At 54.4% G+C, this 16,750-nt stretch overlaps 1 protein-coding gene across 1 annotated transcript; it reads right to left on the bottom strand.

Annotated features, from left to right (window-relative positions):
- Positions 1-1,262: 1,262 nt before the first annotated feature.
- Positions 1,263-16,744, bottom strand: ANKRD52 (ankyrin repeat domain 52). Its single transcript, XM_029954177.1, has 28 exons — positions 16,643-16,744; positions 16,238-16,321; positions 15,670-15,748; positions 15,404-15,474; positions 14,194-14,394; positions 13,341-13,428; positions 13,058-13,200; positions 12,544-12,756; positions 12,218-12,296; positions 11,786-11,900; positions 11,509-11,591; positions 11,285-11,402; positions 11,012-11,080; positions 10,685-10,825; positions 10,528-10,608; positions 9,226-9,337; positions 8,949-9,020; positions 8,195-8,396; positions 7,838-7,925; positions 7,644-7,761; positions 6,820-7,039; positions 6,549-6,636; positions 6,358-6,441; positions 6,107-6,252; positions 5,807-5,889; positions 5,540-5,622; positions 5,267-5,358; positions 1,263-4,823 (listed from the first exon to the last, which is right to left on the bottom strand). Exons 1-28 carry the CDS (start codon positions 16,667-16,669, stop codon positions 4,573-4,575), a joined length of 3,231 nt encoding a protein of 1,076 aa, XP_029810037.1. The 5' UTR covers positions 16,670-16,744; the 3' UTR covers positions 1,263-4,572.
- Between the last annotated feature and the right edge of the window lie 6 nt (positions 16,745-16,750).

The raw sequence follows: 16,750 nt of genomic DNA, 5'->3' as shown, positions 1-16,750 counted from the left end.
CCCCATTTTGGCACATCTGCAAGACACACGGTAGCGAGAGTAGGCACCCTCCCTCCCAGGCTTCTGTGGCTTGGAGTTGAGGAAGGGGCTAGGAGACTTTGTCCTCCATCTTTCCCCTAGCTCTTCCCAAACCCCTAGCGAACCCACTCCAGCCAGAACCCACCCCCCACCCCCCAAAACACACACATACAAAGCTGAGCTATCCAGGAATACAGGGGAACAAGGAGATTGTCCGGGACAGGAGTGGAGGCAGTCGGGGGAGAAAGGACTGGAAGCAGAGACCCCACCCTGGTGTGGGGGTAAGACTGGCACAACAGCTACTTTAGTGCAATTGGAGAGGGTGCCCAGAGTGAGGGATGGAGATGGGAGGGGAAGGCTCTCCCGATTTCCCTGGGGGGCAAAGCCAGGCTCCCCAGGGAAAGGGCCTAGCAGGAGCGAGTGAGGGCCAAGGGCAGATGCTCTCATCACCCTGCCACCCTCTGCCCTCCCAAATGCAGTGACAGTGTCCCCCTCACACCCTAGTGGGCAACAGCAGCCTCGGAGTCAGTACCTTCAAGTAATTCATAGAGCAGACCCTCCCCACCCCAGCTTCCTCCCATCTCTGGGATTTGGTCGCTTCTCTAGGGTTGGGTCGGGAGGAGGGAGTCCCCAAGTCAGGCCCTTCCCTCTCCACCTCCCTCTTCCCAGACCACTGGGCTTGGTCCTCAAGGATTCCTTGCCTCCGCCCTTGCCCAACCTGGGTCAAGGCCACGGAGGGCTGGAGCCACCATGATTAGAGGGGAAGGGGCTGCTTTGCTCCTTATCCCTCCTTCTTAAAAGGTAGGGTTCAAACTAGGCGGGATGGGGCCCCATACTGGTTTGCCCCAGGAGGAGGGCTTCTGGGCTAGGGTCTGTAAGGCTATTTTCCTTTGCGGTGGGAAGGGGAGGTGGGGATGAACACGGGGTATGGGGAGAAGGGGAGAAACGGCGGAGAGGGAAGGAGGAAGAGGCCTCCCTGCTGGAGCATAATCACTGGAGCCACTCAGAGGAAGAAACACTCATGTGCACAAGATACAGAGTGTGCCTGTTCCCAGCCCCTCCAGCCAGGCCCCAGCCTCACCTCTCAGGGTCCCTTCCAAGACCCCGGAGAAGGTTGGGGGATACAGCTGTAGAACCGTTCACTCTGGCCCCACGCCCCCCACCCCACCCCCAGCCTCTTCTCCCCTGCTAAGGTCCAGGGAGTAAGAAGGTGCTCGGGTGGGCAGACAGTGGTGGAAACAGTATTGAGTTTTCCTTTGGTTACATATTGAAGGCAAAGGTGAGCTGGACTTACAGTCAAAACGGATAGGGATGAGGAAGGAAGAGGGGCCATGCTGGGGTTAGAGAGGGAGGTAGGCCCTCCTCAGCCCCTCCACCCCAAGGAACACATGTCTAAGTGGGGTGGCAGTCCCTCAGTCTCATCTCTCCCACCCCCCACAGCACCAAACAGAAGGAGAAGCCCCCTCCCCCAGGGGCTACTCCCCACCCCAACCTGGGCTGTACATTCAGTGGTTTTCAGCAGTCCTATGGCTCAGGGGGCCACAGCGGGGGAGGTGGCCCATCAGTCTCAGTTGGACAGTGGCAGTGACCCGGGTTTGTTGGCCCATCCTGGGGCCCACAGTTTGTGCCATTTGTTTTTCTGAAGGATAGTACACAACCCTACCAAAGCCACCGCCCAATCAGAAACATCTCCCCAAAAATCAGAAACTAAAAACTGGCTCTTCATCTCGCCCTCTGATTCACACACCTGTTTCCCTGTCTCCTATGTAGCCCTCGCTCTGTCTCCTTTGCTGGGACCTGGGGCTGCTCCCAGGGTCCTCACTTAAAATAGGCCTTTTCTCAAAAGTGCTTATTACTTGAAGCAAGTGCTTTAGAGCTGCGGTGGGGGGGGGGGGGGGGGGGGGCAAAGGGAAGGAGGTGTTTCCTCCCCACCCTACCCCCTTAAGATTGGGGGGCATTCTGCCTGTTTTACTTCTCCACACCCGTTTAAGTCAAAGAGGTTTAAAAAAAATCTTAACATTAAAATAAATATGCAGTGGCCATGAGAATGGTCAAAACGCTTCAAAAAACACTAGGGGCTGGGGAGCCCGGGGTGGGGTGTGGGATTTCCTTTGGCATAAGGAGAGGAAGCTGCTCAACCTCCACGCCTCCTCACAGCCACATGAGGAGGGGCAGAGGACTCCCCACAACCTGCCCCAGCACTGCTGACGGTGTGCTGAAGGGGCAGCAGGGGGACAGGCAGCCACCAGAAATCTCATCTAGCAACACAATGGGGCTCCTGACAAATACTCAGAATCTTCCTGTCATCGCCAAACATTGAGAAAAGAGAACACGACTGATACCCCATGAGTCTTCTCTGGAGAATCCATCTCTCTGCTCCCCCTGCCCCCCATCACCTATTCCCAGCACCAAAATGAGAGGGAGGGGGTGGAATGGGAAGATTTCAGGAGAGAGAGTTGAAGTTAGGGGCAAGCTTTGCAGAACCAGCGGGGTTGGGGTTAGGGGGGCTGCAGCCCTTAAGAGAGGTCACATTGATTGTCGTATAGGGGAGGACAGGGTGTGAAGGGAGGTGGGCAAGAGGGGTGTCGCAAGGCCCTTTGGCTTTGAAAACAAAACTAAAAACTAAAAGCTGCACAATCCTTCTCACCAATAATGGTCATTTGGAAGCTTTGAAATGGTTTAGGAACTGAGGGTTGGGAGAAGCAAGACACAGAGAGAGGGGATAGAAAGAGACCATGACAAAAAAAAAGGACTTGGACAAACACCCCAGGCTTCAGGGAACCAGCATGAGGTATGGTTAAGGGTATCTGTTAGGGAGGCAGGGGTCCCTGGGATGCCCCCTCCCCCCTCAGCCCACCCTTGGCAAGGGCGGCAAGACTTACAGGAAACAAACTGAAAAGTGGGTGAGGTTGTGAACAAAGCAAGCGTGCAGGGGTGGCGGGGGGGAGGAGACTGAGGAATCCCCCGGAGGAGACCCTGTACTGTGTAAACGAAGCCTGTCCAGTTCTCAGGGGACAATACTGATGGCAGCCAAACTGGGCAAGGATGCACTGTGTGGGTGGAGGGGGCATGACCTCTATTCAAGTTCTGTGTCTTGGCCCCTGGCTGAGGTATTGAGTGTGAGGAAGGGAACACTGGGCTATGGGAGTGGGTTGAACTGTCCAGGAGGCTTAGCTGGGAGATGGATGGACAGGGTGTTTGAAGGGACCAGGGCCAAATTCAATGCTACATTTAGAGAGAAAACTGCCCCCTCCTCACTCTGGCCCAGTTTGGCTTTGGGGTGCGACTTTTAGGAATCTTCTCAGTGCAGCCCCTAGCTCAATCCCATCTCTCCCTGCTACTTGGAGGGCAGGGACCAAGTCTCAGTGTGTATTCGTCGCTCCCTAGATCAGAGCTTCATCCTCACACTGGTGGGGAAGCCTGGGTCCCGAGTAGCCATGGTCTCTAGTCTGCCCTGCCCCTCCCACCATCTTTGGCTTCAGATCAGGAGTGACTGGGGGCGGTGAGGACTCTTGGACATAACAGGTGGGGGCACAGAGGACCTATGGGTTTGGGGGGCACAGGAGGAAGAACATTGTCCTTCCCTCCTCACACATGCAAACACATGCCTGAAACACACAGGACATACTAGGGCTGTGGTTTTGAAATGGGCAGGAAATTAACTTGTTTCTTCGCCTAAAGGATAAAATGCTTACTTAAAAATTCATGACAAGCCTCAAAATTAAGGGAGAGGGGAGCCAGGGAGAGAATGGCCACAGGCTCTGCCCTCCCAAAAGAAGTTAAAAGAAAGAAGCAAGGTTAAAGTGCGTGGTTAGGGGGCCAGGCCAGGAGTGGAAGGGAGTCAGGGAGGAGCAGGCTGTGGGGGCAGAACCAGCCCTTGATTTGCATATGAGGAGCCAGGGGAGAGTGCAGGATTGGGGCCCAGGTACAGTAGTTGCTGCTTCAAGTGTTTTGCATTTGAACTTTAGGGGTGATGGGGTACAGAAGTGGGGAAAAGCTCCAGGCCCCAGTGCTAAATACCCTCCCCCCTCATCCACTAGCTGCCCCTGAAGGGGGAGGGGGACACCCCCAGAGTGCTCACACAGTACCAGAAATTAAGGCTTCTCACTGCTGCGGGGATGGAGGGGCCAGCCGAGCAGGGAGGCAGTGATGGGTATGGAAGAAGAGGAGGGATCTGCCTGGCAGTAGGGGCAGGGGGACACAGAGGAGAAACAGAGAGAAGGGTGGGGGGAGTTGGCAGCAGAAAGGGGGAACTGAGAGATGGGGTAAAAGAGAGGGTAGCCAGGCATTTAGCAATCATTTGGGGACACTTGGCAGAAGGGGTTGCCCTGGGGGTGCCAAGGGCCTGGGGTGCTCCCTGTCGGTCCCAGACCCTTGCCAGGCCAGGATGGTGTGGCAAAGGGGTGAGCAGCTGCTCCCCAGTGCTTTTATTCCCCCTCTGTCCCCCCCACCCAGTCGTGTTCTCCTTTAAAGTGCCCTAAATGTATAGACTTTTTCTAAATAAATAGAATAAGATATCAAGCCACCGGCAGGGGGAGGGACACTGATGGGGGGCTACTCCGAGTAGCAGCCATCTAACCCAATGGCGCCGTGCCGCTCCTGGCTGTAGGGGCAGGAAGCCCCATGGGGCAGGGCGCCGCAGCCACCCACCGTCTTGGCTGCTGCGATGCCGCAGTTCTTGAGCAGGCTGAAGCTGAAAGGACTGACAGCGTCCTTGGGTGGGAAAGGCTTCATGGTGGAGAGGATCAAGGCCAGGCAGTCTGCCACATCTTTGTTGGGGGCGCAGGCCAGCGCTGGGGTATGACCTGCAGGGCAGAGGGGGAGAACTGAGGCACAGGGTCCTGTACCTCCGGGGCCCCATCCACCCTCCCCTAGGCCCTGAGCTCTCATCTGTGGAGGGCGGCCAGAGGGGGCAAGCACCAGCACAATCAGAATTCAAGGGCTATGAGGGCCCAGGGGGGCTGACAGGCAGACTGTCAAAGTGTGGGGCAAAGGGTGGCAGGGGGTAGGGGGATGACGGACGGACATGAGGCTGAGGTGAATGTGAGGTCTTCCTCAGGACCCTGCTGGCTCCACCTAGTTCCATCAGATTTCCCTCAGAAACGCTAGCATATTGGAATTGGGTCCCTGCTCTAAAGAGTTCCCCTGGGAAAAAAACCCAGTTTATAGCAAAGTTAAGAAGTCACCTCCTGAAGAATGTCCCTGACCCCAAACCCAGGAGAGGCAGGGGGCTCTGGACCCTACCCACCTTCTTCATCCACAGCCAGCACTGTGGCTCCACGACTCAGCAGGGCCTGCACCACAGAAGCTAGACCATTCCGGGCAGCAATGTGGAGTGGCCTTGGAAGAAAGGAAAAAAGAGCGAGAAGTCAGTGAGATCCAAGCTGCCTTTCCACACCTGGCCAGTGTAGCAAGACCGCTGAACAGATATTGTGAGCTCCAGAGAACCCCGGGAATGCATATGGCTCTTTCTTACTCATCTGCCTCCCCTAGCTAGGAGCCCCCTTCCCTGGGCACTCACATTTGCAGCGCACTGTTGGTAGCATTGATAAGGCCAAGGTCTTGGGTTTCTGCCAGGATCATGAGGGCACATTTCTCATGGCCCTGAGGAAGAGGAATAGAGATGGAGTAGAGGCAGACAGGCTGCAGAGCAGAAGTTGGGAAGGGTGCAGGGGACAAAGAGCTATATGGGCTAGATAATCCTGATTGCCACTCCAGGCCTCTCTCCACCTCTTTCATCAAGCCCACCTGCTTATGTGGCCCTCACCACCACCAATCCAGGCCACACCTTGCTACAAGCCAAGTGGAGGGCAGTGTTCTTGTTCTCATCCAGCACAGTAAGGTCTGCCTTCCCTCGATACAGCAGAAATTCTGCAAGAGAAAGGGGGCAAAGGAGTAACGCCTTCCCTCCCAAGCAGCAGCCCTTATGGCTCCCGGCCCTCCCATCTGCATATGCTTTGCATCCCATCTGCAGAGGGGGAAATAACCAAAGACATGCCTCCTGTTTCCTGAGTCCCACAGGCAGGGCTCCCCCATCTTGCAGAAACCCAAGGGGGGCTCCTCCCTTCCACACGCGGCCCCTACACACCCACAGCAGCGGTCTGGCCGTTCTCGGCCGCCGTCATGAGCGCAGTGCGGCCAGTGTGGTCAGTGGCGTTCACCTCGGCTTGATGCTGCAGTAGCATCCGGAGCCCAGATACATTGTCCGCGAAGGCAGCGGCGTGAAGAGGGGTCCTGCGGTGTGGGAGTCAGGGCAGAGTGAGAACAGAGGGCTCATTTGCCTGAGCAGAAAGAGGCCAGACGTGATCGGGGCTTCTCCCCAAGCCTCGCACCACTCACCGTCCTTTGGCATCTCGGCTGTTCACAATCTTGGCACCCAGAGCTCCCAGCAGCATCTCTGTGGTGCTGTCCTGGTTATTAATTCTGGGGGGAAAGGAAGGGTCAGCAGGAAGGACAAGAGAAATGGAATGCCTGTCGTACGCCCAGGTCACAGAACCTCGACTGGGGCTGAGGCACAGGGAAGGACTTACACTGCACAGTGCAAAGGAGTGAAGGGGTTTCCCTCCAGGTATGAAAACGGGCTGTGTTCAAGTAACAACTCCAGACAATCTTCATGTCCTGAGCAGAAGAAAAGAAGAGCCATGGGGGTGAAGTGAGACAACAAGATTCCCAACATCTGTCCTGTGCCATCTCTGGACACTGCATTCCACTTCCAGATCAAGTCCCTCCTTCAGTCTGTTCCGGTCTGCCCTCCCCCAACCACACTCCCATCCTTGTGCTGCCAAGGCCCCAGGCCCACACCAGTGTAGGAGGCCCAGTGCATGGGCGAGTATCCACTGTAGTCTACGCCAGCATCCAGGGGGTCTGTGGAAAGGGCGGCCTGCAACAGCGTCCGCAGCACTGCAGTGTGGCCACAGGCTGAGGCCAGGTGGATGGGGGTGCGGCCCTTGAAGTCTCGGCACAGCACAAATGCATCGTGGTCCAGCAGGGCAGCCAGGCAGTCCTCACAGCCAGTCACTGCCTGCGGATGACATGATGGTGTGAGGGAGGGTGAGGGGCCACTCCCTTTCCAATAGCCAGTCAGTGGAGCTGGCTCAGGAATAAGAACCACTTCCAGGGCTCCAATCCTTATTTTCACAGCAATCACCCTAAATGTTAGGAATCAGCACCTCCTTCCTCCATCCTCTCTCTGCCAACCGACAACCAGAATGGCGAGAGTGAATCCAGGCACTCTGGTGTAGGGGACAAATTGTACAGTAAGAGGACTAAGGGATCAAAGAGTCCCGTGGGATGAAGAGGAAATGGCTTTGGGACAGGTGATTGCAGAGAAGGACTGGGATAATGGCATCATTATCCAGTGGGCCAGGACCAGAGTCTGGGTATCCTGAAGCAGGGTGTGAGTAGTGAGCATGTGGCTGTATGAGAGTACAAAGCAAGGGAATCACAGAGAGATCAGCTACAGATGTCAGGTACTCAACCTGGAGCAAACACAATAAGACCCAGTAAGACCCTGGGCACAAAATCCTGGCCCACCTGCTAGACAATCTGCTATCCTACTGCTGATGGGTCCCGTGCTCCCATGTCCAGGCCTGTCTGTGGGAAGCCCCACCCAGGAGGTCACTTACCCCACGGTGGAGGGCGGTGCGGCCCCGGAGGTCAGCAGCATCAGCTGTGGATCCTTTCTCTAGCAGCAGATGGACACAATCCACGTGGCCATTCATGATGGCCAGCATCAGTGGGGTTCTATGGAGGGGGCAGGAGAAAGATGAGGGCCAGCAGGGACGGGAAAACCCGCATCCTACCCCTGGCCCACACTCACTGTCCATAGGCGTCCATGACATCAGTGATGTCAGCACGTTCCCCACTGTCGATCAGCAAGTGCAGGGAGTCAGTGTGGCCAGAGGCAGCTAAGAGAAAAGGGCTTGTGTCAGGGCATGGTGAAGGGGAAGGAGGCAGCCAGGTCAGGCATAAAGGACTCCAGGGTGGAGATTATGGAAAGACTTGGGGCAGGCTGAAGTCTTGAGGGACAGGAAGCCACGAATCAGGACTTGAAGGTTCCCACTCCCTTTGCCCTGCTCCACTCCCAACCCCAATCCCATTCAGGAGGAATCTGGGACGAGTCTCCAAGGCCTGGTGTGGCCAGGGGAGGGAGCAGCAGCCTAAAGGGGGTACTCACCAGCAGCGTGCAGGGGTGTCCACTTGCGTTTGCGCTCCTTGATGAGGGCAGAGGCGCCGTGGGCCGTAAGCACCTCCACACACTCAGTAGAGCCTCGCTCAGTGGCCAGGAAGAGCGCGGTCCGGCCCTTGTGGTCCCTTACATCCAGATTCACCAGCGTCTCAGCCAGTGTCTTCAGGGCTTCACAGTGACCGTTGTAGGCCTGGAGTGGGGCAGGCAACCAATGGATACAGCTTGGGACACTGCCCCACTCTGCTCTTGGGCCCCATGGGGAAACTTCCAGGCATAGTCCTCCCTATGAGCTCTCTGGGCCCCTCAGACTCAACCTGCACTACACCCACCCCTGGTCCTGCCTGCCTGCCACATCCCCTCAAGAAAGCAGAAACCAGGACCGGGGTGCCTGGGTGGCTCAGTTAAGCAACTTCGGCTCAGGTCATGATCTCATGGTTTGTGGGTTCAAGCCCTGCATTGGGCTCTGTGCTGACAGCTAGCTCAGAGCCTGAAGCCTGCTTCGGATTCTGTGTCTCCCTCTCTCTCTGACCCTTCCCTGCTCTTGCTGTCTCTCTCTGTCTCTCAAAAATAAATAAAAAACACACACAAAAAAATTAAAAAAATAATATTAATAAATAAATAAATAAATAATAAATAAAAAATAAAGCAGAAGCCAGGACAGATTTACAAGTGCTTGCACCTGTGTGTGGGCCAAAAGTCAGGCAGGGACAAGGAAGGCAAGAGGAAAAGCCCTAGGACTCACAGCTAAGTGCAAAGGGCTGACTGGAATGGTGCTCTCCACATCCTCCAGGCAGTTAAAGGACATTTCTAAAAGCTGCAATGGACAAAAGAGTAGGTGCTGAGGTTCTCAAACTCCCAAGATGTTATCCCCTGCCCCCTACCCACAGTAAACTCCTACACCCCTGGACCTAGAGACCACAGCTGAGTCAACCACCCCTCGGTTTTGGAATCCACAGACACAAAGGTGACTGTGTGCCCTGCCCCTGCTTCCTCCCCTCCAGGCCAGATCCCACACGTACCAGTTCGAGGTTCTGTCTGTTGCCGTAGGCGGCTGCATAGTGCACAGCTGTGTAGCCCTGCCTGTCCCGCAGGGAGGGGTCTGCACCGTTATCCAGTAAGAACTCCAGACAGCTGGGCGGGGGCAGGGATAGACTGTGAGGCAGGGACAGGCCCAGCTGGGAGGGCCCAGGTGTGGGAAGAGCACAGGAGAGGGGCAAAGGGAGCCCCTCTAAGCCTAACTGGCCAACACCCATCCTCTGCTCTAGGAAGGCTAACTCCTGCCTATTTGACCCTAGCTTGAGACTCAGCACCTCCTTCACATCAGCCCTGAAAGTCTCTGGCTCTAATGCCTTTATCCTTGGAACACTCTCCTAGAGAACCTAGAGCACAATTATGTTACCAACCTGCCAATCAACATTTCCCCCATTTCCAGACCCCTTGTTTCGAATGCCTTCTCCTTCCAGTCCATCTGAAGAAGTCCTACTCATTCAAACTCAGTCCCAGTATCCTCTCCTCTGTGAGTAACCTTCCCAGTGAGGTGCCTCTTCCTCTGTACTCCCTTGGCACCCTTCCCATAGCATAGTAGGACTAGCAGTAATAATAATCTAGTATATAGCACTTACTATGTGTCAAGCACTGTTCTAAGCCCTTCATATGTATTGAATCATTTAATCCTCATGAAGACCCCATGAAGCAGCTACTACTCTTATTCCTTATGATGATTAAGGAAACAGAGACACAGAAAGGTTAAGTTGTCAAAGCTCAGATTTTCTTGGATTGTAAGTATTCTTTAAAAAAAAATTAATGCTTTATTTCAAAACACTTTTAGATTTATAGAAAAATGGTGAAAATAGGACAAAGTCCCCATATACTCTGCACCACTTTCTCTATCATTAACATCCTACATTAGAATGCATAAATGGCCTTTCATTTACCTTTATTATATCCAACAGATCATTAGTTTTCAAAGGCAGAAATTTAGGGTAACTTGTCTTTTATCCTTAGCGCCCAGCACAGTATTTGGTACCTAATAAGTAAATCCTCACTTAAATCTTCTGGAATAAATAAAAGGCTTTGTGTGGTTAGCTTTTCTGATTGTCTCAAGAACATCCGTTCCCTGAGGGAAGGAACTGCATCTCGTGCTTTTGTTTTTACTCACAATGCTTAGTCCAGGACTAAGCTCAAAGTGCTCCAAACACACTGCTGGCTGGCCAATGGCAAGCAGCAGAAATGAGATAGCAGGACGGGGAGCGAGCGGGAGAATCACCCCAGAGCCGACACTGCTGGGAAAGCGCATCCCAGGGCTCCTCTCAGCTACTCACAAGAAGGCCTCCTTCCTGCGGGACTCCTTCAGTGGCTCGTCCTCTTCAGCATCGTGGCTGGAAGATGAGTGGGGTTCCGCTCTGGAGGACAGAGAGTGAAGTCGGGGGAGGCTCAGGGAGGTAAGTGGGGCTGAGAAGGCCAAAGTGGGAGTCTCACCTCCTGTAGGTGTCAGAGGCGGCAGCATAGTGGAGGGGAGAACAGCCTTTACAGTCGGCCTCGTTGACACCCGCCCCAGCAGTCACCAGTGTGACCGCACACTGGTAGCTGCCATTGGCGGCTGCATAGTGCAGTGGGGTCCTGAGGAGAAGCAAAGGACGATGAATAAAAGAATCAAAGGCAGACGCAAATGCAACCACATGAGCAGCCTGAAGCTGCTCTGTAATACACTCCTCACTTAGTCTCCAAGTCACTACCACTCCCTCTCCCTCCACCATTCGTCTCTTATAGCACATTCCCCGTGTCTACTGCTGCATATCGACACACCTTCCAAATTTGTCTCTCCTCCTCAAGTCAGCTCCACTGCTCAACAGCAAATTAAGACATTCAACATTCCTAAAAGGAAGGAGGATGAGGGTTAAGAGAAGGAGAGCCTCAAAGAGGAGCCATTGGCACAGCGAGGGGCTAAGGAAGGATGGCACTGGACAGACCTTTCTGCTGTGACTGCTCTCACTGTGATGGGGAAAGATCTGGGCAGCAAAGAAGGGTCCAGGCCCTTGCCCAGAACCCTTCTCAGCACCTGGAAGGGAGAGAACGTACCCTCCAGAAGCAGCAGCATGAAGACAGGTGCGGCCAAGGTTGTCAGGTGTATTGATGTCAAACCCAGCTGAAAGCACGTGCTCATTGCTGAGTGAAGATACAATGCTGTACAGCTGACCTGCAGGGCCAGAACAGCCATGATCCCATCTGAGGGCACTGAACAGAGTGGGGAAAGGCCTCTACTCCCCTACATGTACCCAACCCCCCAACCAGTCAACACATACCTGAGGAAAGAAGCTTACGACAACAGTCAGAGAATCCAAAGAGAACAGCTAAGTGCAGAGGGAACATGTCGTGAATGCCGCGCCTGGAGAGAAGTTGAGGGACTCAGTCCTTAAGTCAAGGAGGGACCAGTTATATACTTCTCTTCTGTGCCCCCCTTCCCGGCCCCCAGCCTAGGAGACGGTGAGGTTCCAGAAGCTTCCCTTTGGCAAGCTTCTTTGTGCCTCCACATTTGAGGTGAGCAGACTGTACAGATGTAAGGGGCCCTGCCTCACTCACCGGGCGGTATCCGCGCCATTGGTCATGAGGGTGCTGATGAGTAGCTCATGTCCGTAGCGAGCAGCCACGTGCAGTGGCGTGTTCCCAAATTTGTCAGCACAATCAATCTCGCTGCCTGGGAGGGGATGCACACACACAAACTCAGGGAGACCTTAGGCTCCAGACCACTCATAATAGTCAGCTACCACATGAGTACTCATTATATGCCATGTCCCAAGCTAAGCCTTCCATGTGTGTGTGTTATCTGGTCTGTAAGCCTTAGGGGATGGGGCATGCAGACCAGGGCCATTTCTACAGGTGCCTTGCTCAGAGCTCCAGGTGCCCATACTGACTGGAAGATGTGGGAGGTAAACTAAGGAAAGAAAAGGGTTTCTAGGGATGAGCTCTCTGGGGGAGGAGGAGAAAGAAGCACAAAGTCTCCTGAGTCCATACCATTCTGGATGAGGATCTGGGAGCGGGTGAAACGACCATGGATGGCAGCCATGTGCAGAGGACTTTTCCCTTCCTTGCTCTGTGAAAACATGGCAATTTTTTTTTTCAGTGTAAAGCACAGAAAATACTCTGCTTCCCCTTTGAAAGGACACATCTCTGAGGATGGAGTAAAGTCATACAAACATCCGCTCAACCCACATTCTCCTGGGTCCCTGACAATGCCTGATGAACCCAGGAGGCAAGTGGAAAACTCCCCAGACTTATCCAGAGGGGACGATATGGTCCAGACCCCCAGAGCCAGGCTGCAGCCTCATCCCTTCAGGCACCTGGTAGTTGACATCAGCCCCGTTATTGACCAACAGCTCCAAGCAGAGAGCGCCATTGGTGGAAACTGCAGCCACGTGCAGCGGCGTGAAGCCCTTGTCATTTGGCTGGTTGACATTGGCTCCTGCATTCACCAGCTCAATAGCCACAGCATCCTGGCCCAGGTAGCAGGCGATGTGCAAAGCTGTGTTTCCAAAAGCATTGGGCTCATCGATCTGGATTTTCAGGAGTACAGGTAAGGGATAGGGAGGTATCAGTTTAAACAAAGTAGCAGCTGGCACAGATAGCCTAGAAAATCCCAGAATCTCAACAACTGCCTGAGATACCTCAGGTTCCTGACTCAACAGACTGAGCGCACTATTACTTATGGTTAAGCATTATTCACCACATCTCATCTTATACTGCCGACCTCCCAAAACCACTCCAACAATCCCAGCACCCTCCCATCTCCATACACAGACTCTGACGTCCAGCTCCCTGCCCTGAGTGCCCAGCCCCAGTGCTCAGCACCCTGACCTCAGCCCCCATCCGGAGCAGGTACTTCACCACTTCTATCTGGCCACTGGCAGCAGCTGTGTGGAGCAGCCCATAGCCCTTACGGTCCTTGCAGCTGAGGTCTGCCCCCCGTGCCACCAGCAGTTTCAGGACCTCCAAATGCCCTGGGAAGAGAGAGGAAACTCTCAAGGGGGTGGAAGTGACCTAAGACCCTGGGTGCCTCTCTCCAAAGGCTGCAATCCCCAGCCCTGCCTTGGAAATCCTGAATGTCAAATTCCTATTCTTCCCATGAACGCTTTCTCACCTAGAAAAGCTGCCCAGTGCAGAGGCTGCCGCTCCTTTTTATCACAGACATTCAGGCTGGCTCCCTTGTTCAGGAGCAGGTTCACCGTCTGCATTAGGATATGAAACACACCTGTTCAGAGCCAGGTTCATGCTTTCAATGTACCTAAGAGCAGAAGCCTCACCTCCTGAAAAGGCTGAGGCAGCCAAATGTCTTTGTTTTTGAACAGAACAATGTGGAAAACTAGAGGGAACAGAGAAAGCAGATAAGAAGGAGATCCCAGAGAGGTTTGGAAGTTTGAGGGAAACTCAAGAGGGTCTCTTCATAGGATTTGGTGGTTCTATTTTTTCTTTTTAACGTTTGTTTATTTATTTAGAGAGTGAGAAAGAGAGAGTGCGCACATGCACAAGCAGGGAAGGGACAGAGAGAGAATCCCAAGCAGGTTCCACGCTGTCAGCACAGAGCCCAATGTGAGGCTCGAAGTCACGAGCCGTGAGATCATGACCTGAGCTAAAATCAAGAGTCGAACGCTTAGCCAACTGAGCCACTCAGGCGCCCCAAGATCTGATGGTTCTTAAATTCTTTTGAACAATCTTCAAAAACATTTGGAAACACATGGACACTCGCTTCAGAAAAGGCATGTATGCAAACATTTTCTGTGCAACTTCAGAGAATTTATCACCCTCTTGAAGACCAAGTCAAGAATTTCAATCTAACCCAACCATTCATTTGGTGCTTGAGCCCAAGTGTTTACCTAGTCATCCAGCCTGCTCCTCCTTAGACTTGATGACCCAGAAACAGAGGAAGGTGAGCAGGAAGGGAAGCAAAGGAAAGGTAAGGTACTAGACTGGGCACAGATTACAGCGGTCCTCACCTCTAAATGCCCACTATGCACTGCATGGTGCAGGGCACTGCGTCCGCTCCTGTCAGCGACGTTGAGGCTGCTCAATAGGGGTGCCAGAGCCTCAGCACACTTCGTGGCCCGGTTGGCGGCAGCCACGTGCAATGGGGTCTGCCACAGCTTGTCCCGGGCATTCACATCTGCTGAATGTGCCAGCAGCAGTCCCAGCACCTTCTGTTAAGGAGCAGGGGATAAGAGAGAAAATAGAGGGAGAGCAGGAGGTAAAACAATAGTGGAGGGAAGAATGGGTCAGTCTGGCACGTGGGGCCCCATCCCTCCCAGCACAGAGTGTCTTCTCATTTTTCCAACATACGTAGCCTCTCAATACCTACTTCCCATCTTCCGGATCTTTTTAGAACTTAAAATCTTCCCCACGTTGCTGAGGAAAAAAATGCCCCTTCCTTTTCCTCAAGTCACCTGGTATTGCTCCCCAACTCTAACTCTAATCAACCATATAGCTACTACCAAGCAAATCCACATACGTAGAGGATGCCAATCCCTCCCTACTTCTAGGAAAAATACCCACTCCTGCCTTAATGCCCTGAATACCCTCCTTTAGTCCTTCCATAGGCACCAAAATCATTGCTATTACCTCAGTAAGTGAGCAGATACTGGTTCCTCTCCAAAACCCAGGCTAAAATGTTCCTCCTAATCACAAAACATCCTATTCCCGTTGGTCTTAGTCCCTCCCCCTGGGGGATGGAGCCAGGGAAGTGACCATCAAACCAAGAGCCAGGTCTCCTTTTCCTCCCACTCTTCAGGGTTGATGGACCCAATTGATGAGGCATGTTTGACCCCTGTGCTATCAACTTTGATGCTGCCTGAGAGTCAGGAATGCAACAGATCACTACCCCCAATCCCTCCATCACAAGTTAAGAAATCTCAGTGCCCAGAGGGGGATCAGACTCCAAGGTGGCCCCCCAGGGAAGGATGAGTCACTCAGGCCTGGCAGCAGGGGCCCCTGCAGTCTGCCAGGCCAGTGTTAAGCTCTCCCCTGACGTCACATCAGCTGGCAACATTCAGCCCCCCATACCAGCCAGTTCTAGGGGTAGGAGGGAGGGGCCGAGGTCTAATATCCTGACCTAGGGGTAGACCAGCTTCTAGGGCAGAGAGCTGAGGCTCTCCAATCCTTAATTTCCAACTCATCTCTTTGGAAGGGTGAAAGGACATAGGAGGCCGATACCTCATTTCGGGAAGCAGCAGCACGATGAAGAGGAGTCAGCCACAGTGTGTCCTTAGCATTGACATTAGCACCTGTGGGGATATAATTTCCTCTTTTGGTGGGAGCAAGTGGGGAAGGCAGCCAGTAATCAGGCCAGGGAATATGGATAGAGATGAAGCCTCTCCCAGACCAAACACCAGAGAACAATTCTGGGATACAAAAAAAAAAAATTCTCTTTCCTCAGGTCCCCTCCCTATGTGCCACACCTTCCAGCTCCCTACTTTCACCTGACATCAGTAGCAACTGGAGGATGGGGACATCGCCTACGTAGGCAGCAGCATGCAATGGGGTCCGCCTCTCTTGGTCCTGGGAAGGCAGAAAAGAGCAGCGGCTGTGGCGGTTAACTATCACAGACCCCAGCCCCAGTCTTTAGAGCTCTAGGCCTTTCCCCACCCCACCTCTTCCCATAGGTTCTACAGCCTCCCAAATCCCAATCTTAGCTCAAAACAAGCACCTAGGGAGGCTGGAGTCAGAGAGTCTGGGAATCAGGGAGTCAAGGGGTCAGGGCCAGGGGGCTGTGAGGCAGTCTCCTTCTTCCAGGAGGGGTGGGGGCGCTGCAGACACTGATGGTTCAGGAGAGAACACCGTTTCTGGGCATCTTCAGCCCCATTGGTCTATGCTTCAAGCCTGACCTGCTCTCCATCTCCAAATGTAGAGCAGGCGCCCATCCCAGGGTAGAAAGTGCTGCGGCCTCATCCAAGCCAAGGAGCCACGAAGCCGCCCCACTGGTTGGGAGGGGTCCAGAACACCAGGGCCCAGATTACTGGCTCATCATCCTCCCTGATCCCAACTCACCAGTACATTGATGTTCTCCTTCTGCGAGAGGAGGGAACGCACTTCCTCCACATCTCGGCTAAAGATGGCCTGGACCAGGGGCGGCTGCAGGGAGAACCAGCGTTCAAAGAGCGGGCCGGAGCGGAACTGGGGGTGGGGAGTAGGGGGGGGACACCTGGTTTGATGAGGGGCGTCGCTGGAGGGGCTCCGCTCTGGGGTCCTGGCTGCAGGGGACTCCCGCGGTGTGTTGGCCAGTCGCCAGGCCCCCAAGGACACCGGCTCGGTTGAGGGGAGCACGGCGTGGGGCGGGGCGGGAGCCGCGGGAGACCTGGGCTCGGGCCCAGCCTAGGCCGCACATCCCCGGGCTCGCGTGGCGGCTGCGCCGGCCCCAGGAAGGAGGAAGCGGGCAAGGACAGGAGGGCTGACCTGGTCCGTGATGCTGAGGATCCCCATGGCCCGGGCCGGGCTCCGTCCGCATCGAGCTACTGGCGGCGGCGGCGGCGGCTCCACCGGGGACACGGGGCGGCCCAGGCG

This window comes from Suricata suricatta, chromosome 10 (genome assembly GCF_006229205.1).
Source record: "Suricata suricatta isolate VVHF042 chromosome 10, meerkat_22Aug2017_6uvM2_HiC, whole genome shotgun sequence".
In the NCBI taxonomy this organism is placed as follows: Eukaryota; Metazoa; Chordata; class Mammalia; order Carnivora; family Herpestidae; genus Suricata; species Suricata suricatta.
The sequence above is the reverse complement of the archived record's forward strand: the minus strand, read 5'-3'. Positions and strand labels throughout refer to the sequence as shown.